A 19,997-nucleotide genomic window follows, 5' to 3' on the forward strand; every position below is an offset into this window, starting at 1 on the left:
TATAGTAGAAGCTCAAATGTGTATGAGAATTCACAGTCGTTAACAATGCAGGTCGAACATTATTATCCAACCGTGAGAAACGTAAAACGCCAAGACCGCTTTTGTATTAGCGCGCGGTAGAGAGAGAGAGAGAGAGAGAGAGAGAGAGAGAGAGAGAGAGGGAGAGAGAGAGATAGAGAGAGATATAGAGAAACAGAGACAGAGACAGCAAGACCGATCATCACTGTTTCGCGCAGCTCAGGTTATATAGGTAGAAGTAGGGCTCACAATGCTCCATAAAACGCAAATAATTTCAGCAGCCGCGCGTAAGCCAGGGGGAGATTCAACATTTTCAATTAATTTACTCTGTCGTACAATACGGCCTTGTAAATTTGTTAACTGCCGAAACTTTGGCAAATAAATTAAAAACTTTTCTGTCTTAAATTGGTCCTGCTTCCCTTTGATATAACTAGTTCTGTTGCGTAGGCTCCCCAACGGAATGTTCAGTTATTGCGTTGTGAAAATTTAATTCTTGGTGCTAGAGTAACGACGCGAAAACAATTTTTTTTTATTAAAATCGTTTTCACGGTAGCTTTTGTTATAAAAATAATAATACGAACCGAGAAAAAACTGTAATTTCCGGAAAACGTTGATTAAACCTTTTTTTCTTTCAGTGAAAACCAATGATAGTGGGTTTGACCAATTTCTCATATAAAGACCGTACTAATAAGTTTTGTATTCTTGGTATATGAGTTAATACATTTAAATTACCAAATCTGCTTTAAGCTTTTTTCGTAATTATATTACAAAAATTACATTTCATAGAATAATTCATTAAATTTCAGGTGTACAAATATGAGACCAAGTATAGCTATAACATGTTATGTATTATTTATTAAGAAAATCCGAAGCACAAAACGCTTTTATTGATATGATTACTTGATATCTTTTAAGTTCATTTAGTAAATCTTTTACAATATATTATATATGTAAAAAATTTGTAAAAAGTATCTCACGCAATTTTATTAAAAGTTTCAAGATATACATTAATCTTCTTTGTCATTAACGCATAAAATAAGATTGTACGTGCTTTTTTTAGACAGTTGTAAAAGTTCACTTCGGAATAGATGCAATGTTGATGTGAACATTCAAATACATAAAAATCAAAACAAATCACAAAAGGTTTTCTACAACTATGTTCATGACAAAATAAACAAAATTCGAGCATTTTATCCTTTTGCTACGTAAAAAAATAACATCGAGCTGACAGTAGAGAGACAGAACGAGAGAGAGAGAGAGAAAGAGAAAGAGAGAAACAAAAGTAGACATAGTACATGCAACCAAGTCGTAAATCGTGAGAAACAGGCAGCAAAAAGAAAAATCAAAGTCTCTGTCTCAGTTGGTGAAGACACGAAAATCCACGGTTACTGACTTACTTTCACTAAAATCCTCCCGCGTGCGAGCTTCGAGTTTTTCAATCTCGCAATTTACATTTTGCACATATTCATCGCTTGGCCAAATGCACTGTTATTTTTATCGTGTTTTAAAATCTGCTGAAAAATATTTGGCTGTAGCGCGACATTGTTTTATATGTATATAGTTGTGGGCTTTCCTCAATCAAAAGAGAAAAGAAGCGTTGTCGAATGAATCGGAAACTCAATTTTGAGGCCAAGATTGCGACAGAGTCCGCTCGGCCGTGGCTGCGCTCCGACTGAAGGGATATGCTCGTGGCACTCGACGGCGCCGCCACCGGCAACTCCCCTTCCATCGCTCTCTGCTTGTCCGTCTCTGTCTCTCTCTCTCTCTCTCTCACTCCCTCTGCGCGAACCTCCCCCGCGTGTTTATATATATACATACACATGCCAAGGCGCGAAAAGAAAGTCAGCAACAGCGATTGCCGACTTTTTTCCTGGATTATTATTCGACCACGCGAGAGAAAGAGAGAGGAGAGCAAGTCTGCCGGCGACGTTGCGGCTAATGCTTGATAAACAGGCTCAAGTTTTTACGAGACTTTTTATCGGCTTGCAGTTTTTGTTTCGTTCAGATTGTTGCCTTGCCGATCACTCGTGTGCTCTGACGGTAAAATAAAGTGCACGGAACTTTGGCAACTAATTTAATTAAACCATTACAATTTTTATATTTTCGGCTCCGAAGAAAGAGCAGAAAAGTGTGAGATAACTATACTCGACCTAGTAGGTATGGCGAGAGAAGGCAAATTGGATTTTCATGCACTGAGCAGGATCAGGTCCGAAGATAGTCGATTGGTTCGATAAATACTGCTCCAATTTCTGCGGCTATACGATGTTCAATGCAATGCTTAGCGATATATATTGCATTCTACTCAAATAGCTGCTATTACTAGGATCAAATGTGTAAAACAACCAAGCTTCGTAATTGATGGCAACGAAAGGAATAACGTATGTGATCGAAGATTCCAACATTGCACGATTTTCTATATAAGTGGACAGAAGAAGAATACTGTGTCCAGGCAAGAAATGTAGAAAATAGACGATAAAAAAGTTGTCGAAAGTTGACGGAGCTTCCTAAAGAAAGCGGTTTTGTTCCAACTAAATCCCTCCAAAGTACGTGCCGGTTCTCCATATACGCGGGTGGTTGCATTGTTATAATTTTAATACAGAAAACTTTTTTTATTGTATGATGTTGTATCGAAACTTTCAAACAAATCATCAAATAATTTTTACTATCATACCCTGACTATTATTCCGAGAGACAGATTGCTGATACAATGAATTGAAACACTCTGTAAAAAATATTATACAGAAGAAAATTAGATGTAAATAAATACAAATTCGACTTGGTAAAGAAATATTAATCGTATTTTTTTCCAAGTATAACATCCTCTTATAACTTATTTTGGTATTTATTTTGATTTATTCATAAAACAATGATTCATTTACACAATATAGGTAGAGTATGTTATAGTTACGATTTCATTTGTTTTGGTAATATAGAATTCATGAATGTGTAAAGCAAACATCTAGATTTACAGAGTAAACAATGTGGTTTATCAAACATATTATATTCTACATCAATAACTTGAACGCACAGGTCGGCATGCAATTCTTGAATATTAAGTAACACCGATAAAAGTATCGATCGAATTGTAGCGTATGGCGATGAAATAAGAGAGTAAACTTGAAAACTCAAGCTAGTTCATGGCGAAATATTATAGCAGGTCCTACTTTCTGATGCTCTTCTGGCGGTTTATATAAAGCAGCACAGCGTATCGAACGCTTTTTCGGCTCATTCATCAAGTTGAAAGATTGATTGAATTAATGAAAAATTTCTTCTTTCTCGACAGATAACAACTTTATTCAATCTTTGCTTCTTTCGAGCAGAGGCTTGCCGCGCGTGCACACGCACGCACAAGGGCGTGAGCAAATTTTAGGGCTGCTTATTTGTGGGTAGCCACCATTATCTTGCTCGGATATGAATATGTGAAGGCTGCGAGGGTGCAATAAAATAATTTATCGGTTGCCTTACTCCTGTGCCGCTTAGCTCCCTCACGAGCATCGTCGTAAATTAACAACTGACAAATGTATAATTCATGTGATTTATTACTTGATCGATCGAGCGATAATTACTAGCGCTCGTTCAAACATCCGACTGTCGTTTCTGACATCGAGATTAAATAGTTGAAACGCTAATATTAGCCGTCATTGAGTAGAAGGACGAAAGAATGCAATTGAATTGCAGGTGAAAGCAAACTACTCATCGTATCGCAATTTCGCTGTCCGTTGGAAGTACAAGCTTTCTCAGATTTTCATCAGTCGCTTGGAGCGCGCTAGCCACGACGCGCTGCACAATCCGTGGTAGCTCTTTCATTCTCCTCCTTTTCTGGATTTATACGCGCATAGAAGATAAGGCGTTAGAGAGAGAGAGAGAGAGAGAGAGAGAGAGAGAGAGAGAAAAGCCCCGAAGACGCCGCTTGCAGGCGCGCGTGGCTTATCAATCCTATCGGGATTACAGATAGTGCCGCGAGTTTATTTATTGACCTCCCATCAACTATCGTCAAAGCTGTCCGCAAATTTGAACATGGGCTTGTTGGGCTGGTTTTTTTTCTGCACAGAAATGCTCATTCAGGCGCTCACTTGCGCCCGCGCGAGCGACAACTGTCCATCAGATGTACGTAAGCATGAAATTCCGTGCGGGTGAATGGCCGCGATATTTTTCGATCGCCTCGTGTCCCGCAATTTGCGTGCTAGTGTTCATGTGTGCGTTCACCGAGAGAGAAGGCTTGATGCGCGCATCGGGAGAGGATCGATGATATAGTGGCGCATCCTCCGCGGGCGGCGCCGGATGAGACATTTACCCACGGACAAGCTGGTTGATGGGCCAATTAATATACGGCTTTTGGGCGGTGTACGTCACGACGAAGCAGCGTATTCTGCAAACTTAGAAAATTATGTATTTCGGCTGATTTGCGCGCTACCACGAATGCCAAGTCTCTCTCTCTCTCTCTCTCTTTCGCATCTTGCTTCCAGCTATTCGCCTTGCCTTTCCGCACTGACAGAGCACAGAAGGAATTGCGGGCATTCTATTCCATCTCGTAGCAAGTTGAAGTCGATAAGTTGCTACCACCGTCTTGCCGTTATTCAGCTCAAGCGCTGCAGGACGTGCAAGCGCGAGGACGCTCAAATGCGACCAACAAAAATTCTCCGTGTTTGATTAGACGGCGAAAAGTTGGAAGCATATTAGGTGTGAACAGCGTAAATCTAGCAATTAGCGCTAGGTAAAAGTTGAGTCTTGGCATACGATAAGTGACTGAGAATGATGATAAGGGTGCGCGCGTGGCTTAACAAGTGTTCCAGGCCAATTTACAGTCAACCTCCGCTCGCTAGACGTTCTTCCCTCATTCTGCTTGACGATACAATTCCTTGCCAACAAAATGTGCCTTTGGATGGCTGGCAGTTTAAGCGAGCGATTCATCGGTAAAATTATAGCTATAAATTATTTTCTTTTTTTTTTTTTGCTTTTAGGACTGGCTTGTTTCCGCAAATTTTCCACTTGGTTAGCCTTTAGATTCATAATATAATCTGTTTCCTAGACAAAACTATGGTACTGTTTGTTTAGCTAATTAACACGCAATTACAGTTGGCCAACAATTTTGCATCTGCCGTGTTGTTTGTATAAGTAATGGAAAAGAGACGCGAACTAAAGACAACAGAAACAGGAAGCCTCTCACTTTAATTAAGACATTGTTCCGAGATCATATTTAAGAGATCACTTCAAAATAATTATGCTAATTGGATACATTCAATAGAAAAAATGAATGAATTTAAGGAGTCATTCCACTTTGTAGTTCATATATGTAGCGTAAGCTAAAGAAAATTCGGAAAACTTGAATTTCGGACACATTTATTTGCATAAAGAAGTATCAATCGCAGTCTTTTTTTAATTTCAAATAAAATTAATACCAATACAAATTAAACGTGCAAAATGAAAAACTCTCGTTATTATCTCGATTTTTCAGGAAATCAGATATGAAACTCAATCTTGAGTAGACGACCAGAAAACACGAATAATTTAAAAATGAACTCTTCAAACATTTCGGAAGCAGCGGTTATCTCTCAGCGAACCATATTTTTCTTGTTTCATCGTTGGCTTCGCGAGAAGACTCTACCAAGACGATATAAAATGTATCGATTTCCTGGTTTTCTTCGCCAAATAAAAAAGCAACGCTTGAAACTCTTAGATGTATAGAAGATAGAAGCTCCAAATATTTACACTCTTCCTTCCTTTTTGACTTGCTAATTTCTAGAAAATCTTGAATTATTTCTTAGACACCCGACTTGTTTACCGCGCGGCTTTCGAGATTTATTATTCAGACGCTCGTATTCTTTTCATTCAAGTGAAAAAGTAAACATAGAATTCTAAATTTTGTAATGAATTATTTTGATACTTGGCAATAAAATTATTCTGTTTCTTTAAAAAATATACTCATACAATGATGAAATTCGGGTATATCTTTTTTTGCAGATAAACCGATCAACATTAAATTCTACAACAAAAATTGTACAGAATATTGATCTTTCTTCTGAAATGCTTGAAATTGTTTTATTATGGATTCAAAAAAAATTCCGAGCTTCAGTATTATCGCTATCGTTTGAATTGCTAGCAGTTTTCCATTGAAAATGGTGATTGTTATTTCATTATATGTTTTTATATTTTTATTTCTGGGAGTTCTAAAGTTACGAAGAAGCTATACGTCAATGTAATTTCACGCGTACAGTACATCCGCTAACAATGGAGCGTAAAAAAAGGACTTGACACGAATTCAATCGGGCTGCTCCTCTGCGTGCGACATATTCTTTAACGATCTATCTTAATTAGGAATTGGTAAAGTCTACTTAATCATGTTTGACCGTGTTTCGAGCAATGGAGTCATCTGGGTTCAGTGGTCTATTCAAGGCTCAATTTATGTCAGGTCATACCCGACGTCAAATCACACTGAAGAGCAATATATTTCAAGGAGGAAGTAACGGCTCAATTCATTCAGCGATTGATCGTTTGTCCTGTCAAAGTTTTCTACAACGGTAAATTACAATGACAACGAGTATGACAATGAGTATAAAAGTTATATTTCTTCGAACGAGAAAAAAAATTACAGAATATCTTGCAATACTAATGATAATTGGCGCCGATTTATAATGACTATTCATGTATCCGGTTTAAATATTCAGTAGACAGAAAAAGCAAGATCTATACCCCACTTTGGTCATATCAACGATACAAATACTTAAAGTGCATAACATCGTCTTGTCGTAAAAAACCGGATTATATGGACGGGATTAATAGGGGATATCAATAATAATAAATCGACTGCTACACCTTACTGCGCAAAAACACGCCTATAAAGTTTCAATGTTGAATTGAAATATTGTGTCTCCTTGTCTCTCTCTCTCTCTCTCTCTCTCTTTCGCCCGTAAGTGTCCATGCATCACATTCATAAGGGAATAGATAAAGATGAATGCAGTGGAGCTCAAACCGAGTGCACATTTTTCATAAGTTACGCGATAAAGAATGAGTTCGCTACTCGAAGACCAAGTGCGAGAACGAACTATTGTTGAAATAGATACAGCGAACTTTCTTGCACGGCAGCAGCAGCATAACGATCCTTTCGAATGCAATGATACATATATATATATATATATATATATATACACGCGCGCGCGCAGGAGCTAGAGAAAAAAAGCACGAGCGGCACGAAGAAAAGTGGCGGGAGGTGAGCGTGATCGCTTGGTTGAGTGCAAGAATAGGTAGGTTGAGTTTAGTTCAGAGCCGGCGTTATCGACGTCAACGTTTTGGCTCTCTCTCTCTCTCCCTCTCTTTTTCTCTTTCTCTCTCTTTCTTTCTCTCTATCTCATTCTCACTCTTTGTCGCGGCTATCGCTTTTAGCACAGACTGCTCAGCGCCGCACAGACTATAATGCTCACTTACCGGAAGACTGCGGAAATCGGTAAGCTTCGAATCTTGTCATGTGAACTTTTCGATTTCTGTCACGAGAAATAGCTTTACATACTAAAATATATGCGCTAGGATACGACGCTGTGTCTTCATATATATTTTTTGTGTCGAAGCTCAATGCAGATAAGATTAAGGACGAGATTTAAGAAAGAAAGATAATTAATTTCGTCATTAAAAATTACCTTGGAATCAATTCAATATAAGGTAAAAACAAATGTATAAATTTTATAATTGTTACCAATAAGGTTTGTTAATAACTGTTTTCAATTTTATTTCACAGAAGTAAACAAACAATTATGCATAAAAAGTACATAAATTTTATGTTGTAATATAAAAATTGTAGAATATCTACAATATCATTTTTTTATATTATTTTTGTTTGAAAACGAAAACATTTTTGGCTTGGTGGATGATTGGTACATTTAGTTATCAAAAATTTTATTATTGGAACAACTGTCTGAAAGATAAACAAACCCGTAACAATAAGGCATTAATTACTTTTATTAATTAATTATTTACAGTGGCTAAATACATTTCACTTGTTGAAAATCTGTAAAATAGTTTAATATTTTTAATTAATAAACCAACATTTATGAAAGTACATTATATATAAAGTTTTTATTTTAGTATAGTTATTTTGAGTATGTGACTAAAATAATAGAAATTGATTTTGTGAACAATATTATATTAACAAATTAAATAGAAAAAAGTTATATTCATTGGATCTGTGTAACCTGAACAGTCTGTAAATGTATTACAACGTTGTAAAAAATGAAGGTTACGTTTTTATGAAATAGCGTTGAGCAAAAAATATAGAGCAATATCAGTAAATGATTCATATCGTAATCAATTCATATAACGTTCAATTTGCTGCAAATTTTATTTATTATAAAGTATATATAATGTATAAATATATAAATGTAATACACAGTATAAATAATATATACTTTATGTGTAATTTAAAGTTCGAAAATTTAATTCTTAAAGAATATATTTTTTACGGATATCTATTAAAAAAAAGCATAGCACGGCAGCAATATATTCCAAATTTTTGTTTTATCATGGATGAATTTTCTGGTACAATTAAATATTAGTAAATAATAGCAAATTTTATTCATAAGATAATCGCTGGAATATACGTCTTAATGTATTATATGATTTGGAGTTACACAATTCTACAAATACCTCAAGATCACACTTTTTTAATAACGTTAGATAATCTCTTTTTTTTCATAAATCAAATCATATCATAGTATTTGAACGAGGCATATGCTTCTAAATTTGGATATGTAACATAAGAAATATAATTGATGACTATATTGCACTGTAGTCATGATCCAATATAATAAACGTGAGAAGTTCAAATAAAAAATGTTTCGTGTAACGAGAATAAGCCGTTTTTTATTAGAAAATAAATCAATTGTAATTAATTATTCTAATGGATTAATCTTTTGATCGGTTTTTGAACAATATACTTATTTAATTAAAATATCTACAGTGTAATACGTAAACTACTGTACTTAGATTTTCATAATTGGAGATTCCTTAAAAACTTATTTAATCATACAACTAAGGAAGTGCATTGCTATGTATTATATCAGTTATATTACTATTTACATAAATGACAGATTAGATCTTATTGATAAATCATTATGTTTTAACAATCCATTCTTTTAACTTGTATTTTTTTTGAGCTTTGACATTAAGCTTCAGATATTTCCAATCTAACGATAACATGTTAAAAACCTTTACATATACAAACGGCAACTATTTTTTAATAAGATCTTAGTAATGTTAGGTAAAGTACTAAATAAATAGCTACTTAAATCCGTATAATGACACGATTGTGATTACAATGTAAATAATTATACTATAGTCAGAGAATAATTATCAGTTATAAATTTACCTTTACTAATTATTTTTTAAATTTTAATTTGTAAATGATAAATATCAGTATAATAAGCTCCTTTCTAAGCCTCTCCAATTCCATAGTTTATTACTTCTACGAAATAAGCATAGTAGATTTCTAATAGGACTTTCGTGGAAGCAATTTTAGCAAATTAATAAAATATGAAGACTTAATATAATTATATTCATTAACTACATAGTTCATATTAGCAGTCGATTTTTAATTATAATGCATTACTCATAGGTATTTATAACTTTAAACAATCTCTAATATCTTGACATCCATTTTAATTACTACATAATTATGTATACTTTATGTAAATTATTTTACATATATGTTAAGTGTGAAAAATGCAGGTACATTTTTCAAGGATAATTGGTCATCGCGTATAATTAATCAACCTCTGTGATTGCAGGAAAATTCATTGATATTTGGTGACGTAATATCTTATAAAAAAAGAATGAGTAGGCGTAATTAGGTGAATCGAGCAAATGGCTGCACATTCACATGAAAGCCTGTGTAAATACTCACGACACACTGAATAAAATATTATAAAATATTATCGCTTGACGGACATATTTATATTCATACTTATCTGCATGTTGTGGACAAATTTTATTTTGCTTTTTTCGAACAATGCTTTTAACTAATATTCATTCGACACATGTTCACAATTATCATCACGAAAATATAATAATCTCTCACATTATCTCTTGATACAATGATTAAATTTAATTGAATAAAGTGTAACGATGTTTTTTCGTCAGTGTTTCAAAGGCATTCATTTATAATATTTATTTGAAATTTTGATATACTTTAATTACATGAAAAAAATGAATATAATGTAAGGATTCAACATAAACAACTATTTCAACTAAAATAATTTTTTTACTATGAACTATTTTATTGAAAATCCACTAACCTATAATATTGAACGCTCATAAATTTTTTTTATTTTTAGGGTATATGTCGCTACGAGTAGACAGCTTCAAAAATGGAAACGTCGTCAAAATTGGTTGAAGTTAAGCCAAACGACTTCAAACCCTCTGAGCGATGGAGAATTATAAAAAACATTTTAATGATAGGCTTTGCCTTCATGATCCAATTTACAGCTTTTATGGGCGCAAGTAATCTTCAAAGTTCTGTCAATGTCGATAATTCACTTGGGACTTTCACTCTTGCTGCAATATATGGAAGTTTAATCTTCAGTAACATATTTCTACCTGTTCTGATGATCAGGTAAAATTTCTTCAATTTTCATTAAATATTTTTGAGAAAAATGATTTATTTAATCATTTGTGTAAAGAAGGAATACGTTCTCGATTGTCTATTTAGCCTAGAGAAATGTCAGATATTAAAAAATATGATTATATTTCTACTAGATCAGAATATTTGACATTGTCTTATGCCTGCACGAAAATTTGCATATATATTATAAAATACATTTCTCAATAGAATTAACTAAGATTTAGCTTAAAACTGCGTAAAAATATTTAATAAAAACATAATCTAGATTCATTGAGATTTTTAATAACACTATTAAAAATAAACATAAAAATGCATTAAAAGCTGCTGTAATTACTTTAAATTAATTCAAAAATTAAATCGCAACTACAAGCAACAGCGCTTCATGGCATTATTTAAGAATAAAAAGTAGGTCTTGCTCGTGAAATATTGTACAAACAAAATCAGTATATCGCAATTTTTTTATGTTACAATGTATATAATTTACTAAGAAATCTCTTATATTATGAAATTGAAAATAATATTCTTGTATTATCTTAATTTCTGTAATAGTATTTGCCAGAGAATAAATTCGTGATTCCTTTTCGGCACACTGTGTGAAAAATGTACCATTCGGCATTTTCTGTGTTATAATGGAAACTTATAGTGATTGTGGTGACAAAAAGAGAACATATGCAGAAGAAATAATCCAGTTAAAACTAATATAAAGCATTCTTCTATCCATGCTTTGATTGATGAAAGGTTTACTTGCCAGCTCGACTTTTTGAAATGTGGACCATCAGTAAAAAAGTTAAAAATAATTGGTAACTCTAGAAAAATGAAAGAGGAAAGTTGTGTGAGCAAACTCTTTCTTCTACGGAAAAGTTATGGCAGAGTAGATTCAATAGTATAGGGTTGAACTATTTTACTGAATATTTAAAAAAATTATCAGATACCCGTAAATATATTGCAGAAAGCTTAAAAACAGATTTTATTTCTTTAAACTTATTATTTTTTGGTAACGATCGGAACATCATAAATAACCGCTATGAGTTTGCTTTAGCAATTTTATATGTCACATAAGTCGTTAAGCCAATAGCAGAATGAATCTTTTCGAAGCTATATTATAACTCTATCTATAGCTTTTTATAGCTCAACTTTCTGTTTTCATATATTGTTTGTTAAATTTATAGAAATTATATCGAAAACTAATTATCGCTAAAATGTCTAATGTTTCTACAACGCTCATTATTTTTGTTATAATAACATTAATCATTATAAAAGAAAAATAATTTGGCATACTTCGGTTATTGTGTATTTTTTTGGATATTGTAATTTGTTTTTATGGAATATCTTAGAATAGCGTTCGGGATTAATTTCATTATAGTGCTTGCAATTGTTATTTTCAATCAACAAATGAAGCAAACCAAGAGTATTACTCTTAACGAATAAAATTAGAAACTGATTTAATTGCAAAATAGTAATGAATACATTATTTCGCTTTCAAAACATAATAATAATGAACATTAAAAATCCATTATGAAATGATTAGTATCAAACGCATATAATTTCACAATAGTACAAGTCAGTGAACAGCTTTTGTACATCTATTCGATAATAGAAGATCCCAAACAATAATCAAGCGTAGCTTATAATAGAGTAATTGAGTTATCATAGAACGGAAGCTTGGAAAATCATGTATTCAGGCGAGTATTCTGAGTTCATGATGCTCGAACGTAACGTGCAGAATGCAATGTGTACAATGCAATAATTCCGTGGCTCGTATCAATCAATACTCAATAATAACGAACGCACTGTTTGTGTGTGTGTGTGTGTGTGCATATGTGTATTCACTGACAGTCTCATTCTCTATCTCTGTCTCGCTCTGATGGCAGCTGGCTAGGATGCAAATGGACCATAGCCATGTCGTTCGTGGCTTACATGCCATTCATAGCAGCGCAGTTCTACCCTCGATTCTACACGATGATCCCATCAGGCTTGGCGGTGGGTCTTGGTGGTGGACCGCTATGGTGCGCCAAATGCACTTACCTAACTGTCGTATCTGAAGCTTACGCAATGATCAGCGATTCGGGCGCCGACGTACTCGTCACCCGGTTCTTCGGATTGTTCTTCATGTTCTATCAGATGGCCCAAGTTTGGGGCAATCTCATCTCCTCAGCAGGTTAGTACATGTATATATCGCGACTAGAAAAAGACAGAATGACCGATGGTTGCGGAAATATCGCTTCGAATGATTCAACTGTGACATTGTTTCCGTCATTTGTGTCGCAATTATTCTTGGTTAGTTTTTCATACCAGAAAATACGTAAATCAAAGTTTACCAGCGCCCAAACGGAACGATCTTGTTACGCTGTTGCATAGGAGTGCACGTGTTCGTAAGCGTGAGTGATCGATGTAATCATCGGAGTGGGTCTGTGGGAAGTCGCAGCCTCCTTCTCGCTCTACTTATTTATCTTTTTCCTTTCACGAGTATTCACTGTGTACTGCCGGGTAAAGTGTTTATATCAAATTATGCAAAATCGTAGTTTGGCGAGCTCGAGCCGTCGCGGCAATATCGATGGCATGCATTATTAAAAACTAGAGAAAAGTCAACGAGAAATGTGCGGCCGGTATGCTTGCGCGTGCATATGCTAATGCAACATTCAATAGCTCGTCAATTGCATCGTGAAAGAAAAACACGCTGTGCTGGCTGGCTGGCTGCCGTACGTAGCACGTCGAAGACCGTATGATTATAGATTCTAGTAGGAAAAACAATCACTAAGTATAGACGGGGCGTATGAGAAAGGTTCGTAAAACAATTTACGATCTCATCGCGCTGGAACGGCGATGTATTTATGAGCGTGCAATTGCAAAAGAACGAAAAGAAAAAAGAATAAAAAAAAATAGAAAAAGAGAGAAAAAACGAGGTTGAGGTAGGGGAGGGTAAGTTTATCAACCCCTTCCGAGCGCGCGCATTGTCCCGCACGCAGGCGCAGCCCCTTTATGAATGCAAATCAACGTGTGACGACGATGCTATCGGTTTTTATTAAAGTGCACGACTAAGCTACAGAAAAGTCAAGGCTGGCGGCAGACGAGCAGAAAACGAAGTCACGTGTTCTGCCTGGTAGTATCAAACTAAATGAAAGAAAGGAGATATTTGCATACGACATTTGGCGCATCCGAGTGTCGATGCCGAGAGGTAAACTAAATCCAATTATCCGTGAAAAGTTGTTTGAGCTAACGCGACGCGCCACCCTCGGTACGGATCAAGTGTTATACATTGTTCCGCTTCCTTGTTTGCTGAAGAGCTCCAGTAATCTGCGCGGCGCTGTACGTGAGTTCGCAAGACCGAAAGAGTTTGAAATTTCGGACTGGCCTTTTGAATGTCAGGTGTACCGGGAGAGACCGTATTTACACTTCACGGTAGATTCAAGGATAAGCAGTGATGCGATGAAACAGAATGGTGTCAGAATCTCGCCTTTTTTTCTTATCCGCAGCCAGGTTGTATTGAACTACGAAGCCAGCTAAGGCCTGTCAAATTGTGCCCAAGGCGACTTCTTTAAAAGAGCTACATTGTTATACTTGAGTTGCAGTATATATCCATAAATCGCATGAAAATCTCCGGTAGTCTTCATTTATTTAGAAATGTACAGTTGAGATCAGAGATTAAATTGGCAATTAATATTTTTGCGTGTTATCTGTTGAGGCGCGTTCGTGTACATCAAATATATCGCTAGATTAAACGCTGTCTTCGTAAATACAGGATATAATTAAAACAGTAAAATGCCACATAATGAACATATATTTTTGCATAATCTTATTTTTTGCAAATATTTAGAGAGCTACGTGCGCCGCATAGCCGCCAGCTGGATGGAGTTTGCTATTAAATTATAATGTTGGATCTTTGCACGACAGGCAGTTGGGGATGGTGCGCGGAAAGTTTGTACGTTCGGTAGTCCATAAATTAAGCATTTTGCCATTATCGAAATACCACGACATAATCGGGAAAAGTAAAGTCAAGCGCGTGCGTGTGCGCACTGAAAGCGGAACATACGCGCGGTAAATTAAGTTGGGCCATTGAAAAACAGGTCATACTCGTGCTGAGGGCGAATCAATCCCCAAAATCCAAGTTACGTGCTTGGAAAAACTCGACGTACAGCGCTGGCGTTCACGGCTGTGAAGGCTCATATATAACACCGAAATTAAATCCTTTTTCATCGCTGAACCACGAATTCGACATTTAAATTAATCCATCTATCGCATCCACAGTACTATCATATGGTTCAAGCCCGCATGATGAAGTGATGCCAAATGCCAGTCTCGTCAGTGAGCTGTGTGGTAGCAATTTTTGCGGAGCCGCATCGGCTACGGAGAATCCGAATCTCGAACCGCCACCTATCGAAAGGATTCATCTGATTGCTGGCATTTATTTAGGTTGCATGGTTGCTGCCTCTTTGATCGTCGCATTTGGCGTCGATTCGCTGACGAGGTATGTATATATTTTACTATAATGGAGCAAGACTCATTAGCACACTACGTATTGGCTGATGCCGGGTAGCGGCAAAAGTTTGGCGTAGCCGAGAAGACAAATCGGGGTGGATCGATCGTAATATCACGGTAAAAGTTCTCGCCTCTTGATTTTACAACAACTTTTCCTGAGTAGCCCGCCTCCTCTCACATTTTACCCTCGTTTCTGCTATCTTTTCTTCCAACTCTTATCTTACCTATTATTAAACGCCTAAAATACTGTTCAATGTTCATTCTTCTATCTCTAGACAACTGTACATTTCATATTAATGTTTCACATAAAAGTTCATAGTCGACGGATCACGTCAAGTGCTCCATGTAGAATTACGAAAACTTATAATTTTTATTTAAAAAAACCTATTTACACTTTTGAACGAAAGTAGAAATGAGTTGTCTAAGTTGACTGTGTAAGTATTTATCATCGTTGATTGAATTTAATTACATGAGTAAGCAACAAATTTAATTACATGAAAAATTTAATAACATTCTTATACAATATTTTAACGAAATTAAACGACACTTACATTATACTATGAAACCACGTTATATCAATATAAAGTTTGTCAATTGAGAGTTGTAATAAGATAGAGAAGCTGATTATAAAAAAAATGTCGTAAAATAGCTATTCTTCATACGCAAAAAATGAAAAAGTAAGAGGGTTACTCAATGCCATATACTTAAGATAAAATAAAAAATAATCTAAAAATTCAATTCAAGATATTAATACTGCAACAAAAAATAATACAAGGCTGAGCCAGCTCAAAGCCATGGACACTCTGATAAAATTCATTGCGATGGCATAAAGCTTTTACTTTCCACGGCAAAATGTATTGCCATATATTCGGGCATTCCAGACACGATAGAGTTGGTACTTTGAAAAGTAAAACGCATAGCGTTACGATCGGTTATAGGTAGTTCACTTGAAATATGGAAAACTTAGATATAGATCGAAGGGAAAGAAAAACATTTAAAATATTATAAAATGTGGCTGTACCACAGAAACCCAGGACAGCTGTATTAATTGATGACAGACTGCAACGCTCGTATGAAATGTACATATATTTGGTGTCAATTAAAAAGAGCTCGGTAGGCAAGATACTCAATCTCAGTTTAATAACGAAAGAACAGGAAAATAAGAACGGCAGCAAAATAATGCAAGTTTTATACACTATGGTTGTATATATACAGGTACGACAGAGGACGGACGGGTTCAGCGACAGGCCAATCCGGGTTGAAGCTCTTAGCAGTGACGCTGAAATTGCTGGGAGAAAAAAACCAGCTGCTCATTCTGCCGATAACAATTTTCATCGGAGCCGAGCAGGCGTTCCTGTTCGCTGACTACAATGCTGTAAGTGCTATTGCCGCTAATTAGCTCGTCCGATCGTGCCACCAGTGCGCCAGTGTGCGCAACTCCAATCCGAAACACACACGTGCACAATCAAACAATTAGCTTTTGCTATCGTGTAACTAGTGTTTTCTTTAATTTTATCCGATTACAGTCTATGAATTAATGTTATTGCCAATCTTTTCTCGATGTATCGCCTTCTGCCCGAATCTGAATTCATTATTTCGCGAGTAGTTATTGATACATAAATCACAAGCATATATCCGCAATTTCCTGCTTGTTCGCGTTGGCTACTTATAGCACGCATAAATCTTTTCATTTTCAATAACTTGGCTGATATTTGACCAGTGTTATTGATTTTTCAATAACATCGAGTATACTTCATTATTTCGCTATAGGTTTTTCACAATTCGTCAATTGAAAAAAACTCGTACATATCCGAACAGTCGTACGGTTGAGCGGCAAACCCTTTGCAACTCATCTATATGTGAGCGATAGGATGTGAAAAAAACAGGCTGCTATATGTTAAAAATACTTCGAAAACTACGATTAGATTTAAACATATTGTTTTCTATAGTCTGTGATTTTATCTGTACGTATCTGTCCGTCAACAAAGAACGATCTTTGGTATAAGTAATCACATGAAAGTTAAAAGATCTGATTTCACGTTAATTTATCGCATTGCAATATCTACACGTAGCGAAAATTACAACTAATGTTTATTTAGCAAAGTGACGAACTTGACCCAAGTAAACATGAAGCGTTGATTGATATGTGTGTATAGGTCAATCGTATGTAGCGCGATAACGTTACTACAGCTAATGTGTACGCGTCAAGTTTGAAGCGTATTATGTTGACCAGTGAACGCGAGACAATATCAAGCAGTGATTAGTTAGTTGCTACTAACAATTGTGCATTGCAGGCATACGTATCGTGCGCTTGGGGCATCAGCAACATCGGTTATGTGATGATCTGTTTCGGAGTGGTGAACGCCATCGCTGCGCCTGCTACCGGCTCGGTGGTCAAGCTCACTGGCAGGGTACCGGTGATGCTGTTTGCTTTCTTTCTACATGTCGTCATTCTCATTACCCTACTTATCTGGACACCGCAAGCTCACGGCTTCGTCTTTTTTCTTATTTCCGGGTTGTGGGGTGTCTGCGATGCCATTTGGCTGGTCCAAGTGAACGGTAAGCAAATACTATTTACCCGTAAGATATAAAATTCCATTTTCACATTTTCACATTCAGTGGTAATTGTAGATTATGTAATTTCGCTTAATCCCCGAGAATTTGAAAGTAATTTCAAAATTCACTCTTGAAAGAATTTTCAAATCAATCAAAAATGAATTAATGTCAAAACTTGTTTCTTATGAGCTCAATGATTAATCACAGATTTGCATTCCATAAAAATATTACCTAGAGTTAATTATTTTTCGGATGGAGTCGTTAGTAAAATAATGAGAGTGAAAAACTCATCTTATTGTACATCATCTTCCCTCCGTCTTTCTCGAATGTATTATCATTCAGAGTCATTTACATTAAATGTAATTCTCTAGAGTAGATGTTATAGCCTCGACATTACTTGTCCCTTACAATAAGATAAACGGGTACTTATGGATAATAGCGTGAATCGTGAAAAATAACTGAACTGCAGTATATGATGTGCAAGGCCATAACACAAATACCTTAAAAAGTATGTATGATTTTTATCGGGGTCAAACGCACGGAAAGCGAGCTCGCAATTCCATATGGAAACTCACAGTGATGTTTTAATCACCCACAGTAAAGCAACATTTATGGCTCTGCAATTTGCTACGATCAGAATTTGAAATTCAATTCGTTTGATCAGACACCTGTTGGCTGCCTGCTTGCGCAACACCGCTCGCTCAAAACGTGTAGCGTGTGTAGATTGTAGGTGTGCATAAAGCTTGACTTCTTACACGCTCACGCTCACGTGGCGTGTTATGGCATGCATGTATTTTTAACACATTCCCTCTTCCACAAGGGAGAGAGAAGTGCTGCAAACTTTGCTATAGAAGTGATGAAGTGGGCCACTAACGTGCGATATATATAACGTTCAATCTTATCCCAGTGAGACTATGTACGCTAGAATTTACACGGTTCGCCGCGAATTTCAACGTGCGCAAACGGAGATACGCCTTCTAACGTGACGCTCTATTTGGCAATCTATGTACACGACAAGCATACTGAGAGTGCTGGAACAGTAGAAGCCTTGAAGTGTGTATCGGTATTGGTTCTTATATAAATACATACACGTTACCCCATCGCATTTATAAAAAGATATACTCAGTAATACTTGAATCAATTTAAAATTTATTTTTCTCTTCGTATTTTCTGCGTATAATCTTTGCCAGTTACAATTACACTCGCCTATTACATTTCAAAAATGAACTGTTTGGACGTTAACAAAAATTAATTAAAAGTTATGAAATCTAGTAGATTGATACGATCACTGGTAAATGACACAATCGTTTTCTTTCATTTTTTCTAAGATATTTTACAGCACTCAGAAATAGTGCATTTCTTTCAGAATTAGATGTTCTACCAAACATATTTATTTATAGAATACAAAAATAATTTTACGCCCTCAGTTATCGACAAAATGACCAACATGTATATTTTTCCAACGTTTTTCGAGCATGTTAGTGAACGCGTTAGTGCTATACATTTGTATTTAATTTAAAATTGAATCTGGCAAATGAAACCAACTACTGTCTATAATATAATAATGTTACCATTCTTCGATACCTCAACTTCTGTGCCACTCGACAATATAAAGGTAATACACTACCGACGGTAACTTACCGACATTTATTTTGCAGCGGGAAATGCAGTTTTCGAAGAGAACGTAAAGCTTCTGATGGCAATATTAAAAATTTTAACTGTGCATAATTAATACAAGTAAAGTAATAAAATAGAGTAATAACTATGTATGTTTCTTTTACAGCACTGTGTGGGCTCTTATTCCCAGGCAAAGAAGAAGCTGGTTACTCAAATTTCAAACTCTGGGAAGCAACTGGTTCTGTGATTACGTACGCTTATAGCCCTTATCTCTGCTCGAACGTGAAATTGTATATCTTAATAGGAGTGCTATCCTTCGGCATGTTGTGCTATTTGATTATAGAATATACAGGTGGTGTAAAAAGAGTTATAACTCAGAAGCAACCAGACTTTCAATTAGTTGCCTCGACGGAAAAATATTAAAAATATGCTTTGTATATTCGATCAAACGTTCGACAAAACGGACATTATCGAGATAAATTTAGGATATTGATATGAAATCTCATATTTAAGGACTGAATTTCATCAAGCCACTCTAAAACTCTGCATTTGTAGCTGATACTGTATTTTGACATAATATAATGTTGTAACAGTGTTAAAGATATATATATTATAAATGAAAACTTATGGAGAATGTATTGATCTTGGAAAGGAGGCTTTGTTTAAAATCAATAATGAATGAATAAAAGAATGACAAATGCTCATTTCTGATTTGTACCACAAT

The 19,997-nt window shown here is 35.6% G+C and overlaps 2 protein-coding genes across 2 annotated transcripts in view; one reads left to right on the plus strand and one right to left on the minus strand.

Moving 5' to 3' along the window:
* The window catches only part of LOC131666197 (metabotropic glutamate receptor 2), a 122,685-nt gene extending 121,189 nt beyond the window's left edge, over nt 1-1,496 (minus strand). Inside the window, exon 1 of the mRNA XM_058938633.1 lies at nt 1,416-1,496. The gene's annotated coding sequence lies outside the window, so the exon portion shown is untranslated. The remainder of the gene's footprint in view (nt 1-1,415) is intronic.
* A 5,796-nt stretch (nt 1,497-7,292) lies between these two features.
* Nucleotides 7,293-19,991, plus strand: LOC131666183 (UNC93-like protein). Its single transcript, XM_058938611.1, has 8 exons — nt 7,293-7,459; nt 7,540-7,671; nt 10,338-10,615; nt 12,496-12,782; nt 14,870-15,089; nt 16,316-16,475; nt 17,395-17,659; nt 19,440-19,991. Exons 3-8 carry the CDS (start codon nt 10,371-10,373, stop codon nt 19,694-19,696), a joined length of 1,434 nt encoding a protein of 477 aa, XP_058794594.1. The 5' UTR covers nt 7,293-7,459; nt 7,540-7,671; nt 10,338-10,370; the 3' UTR covers nt 19,697-19,991.
* Nucleotides 19,992-19,997: the final 6 nt, after the last annotated feature.

The sequence above is a fragment of the Phymastichus coffea genome, unplaced genomic scaffold (genome assembly GCF_024137745.1).
Source record: "Phymastichus coffea isolate CEN01 unplaced genomic scaffold, Cenicafe_Pcof_1.1 PCOF00057, whole genome shotgun sequence".
Lineage (NCBI taxonomy): Eukaryota > Metazoa > Arthropoda > Insecta > Hymenoptera > Eulophidae > Phymastichus > Phymastichus coffea.

What these genes read in the sequence shown, in the direction of transcription:
- LOC131666183 (XM_058938611.1), top strand. Translation starts at nt 10,371, where the DNA reads ATGGAAACGTCGTCAAAATTGGTTGAAGTTAAGCCAAACGACTTCAAA. An exon ending in CTACCTGTTCTGATGATCAG is followed by an intron (nt 10,616 to 12,495) that starts GTAAAATTTCTT and finishes CTCTGATGGCAG; the next exon opens with CTGGCTAGGATGCAAATGGA. An exon ending in CAATCTCATCTCCTCAGCAG is followed by an intron (nt 12,783 to 14,869) that starts GTTAGTACATGT and finishes TCGCATCCACAG; the next exon opens with TACTATCATATGGTTCAAGC.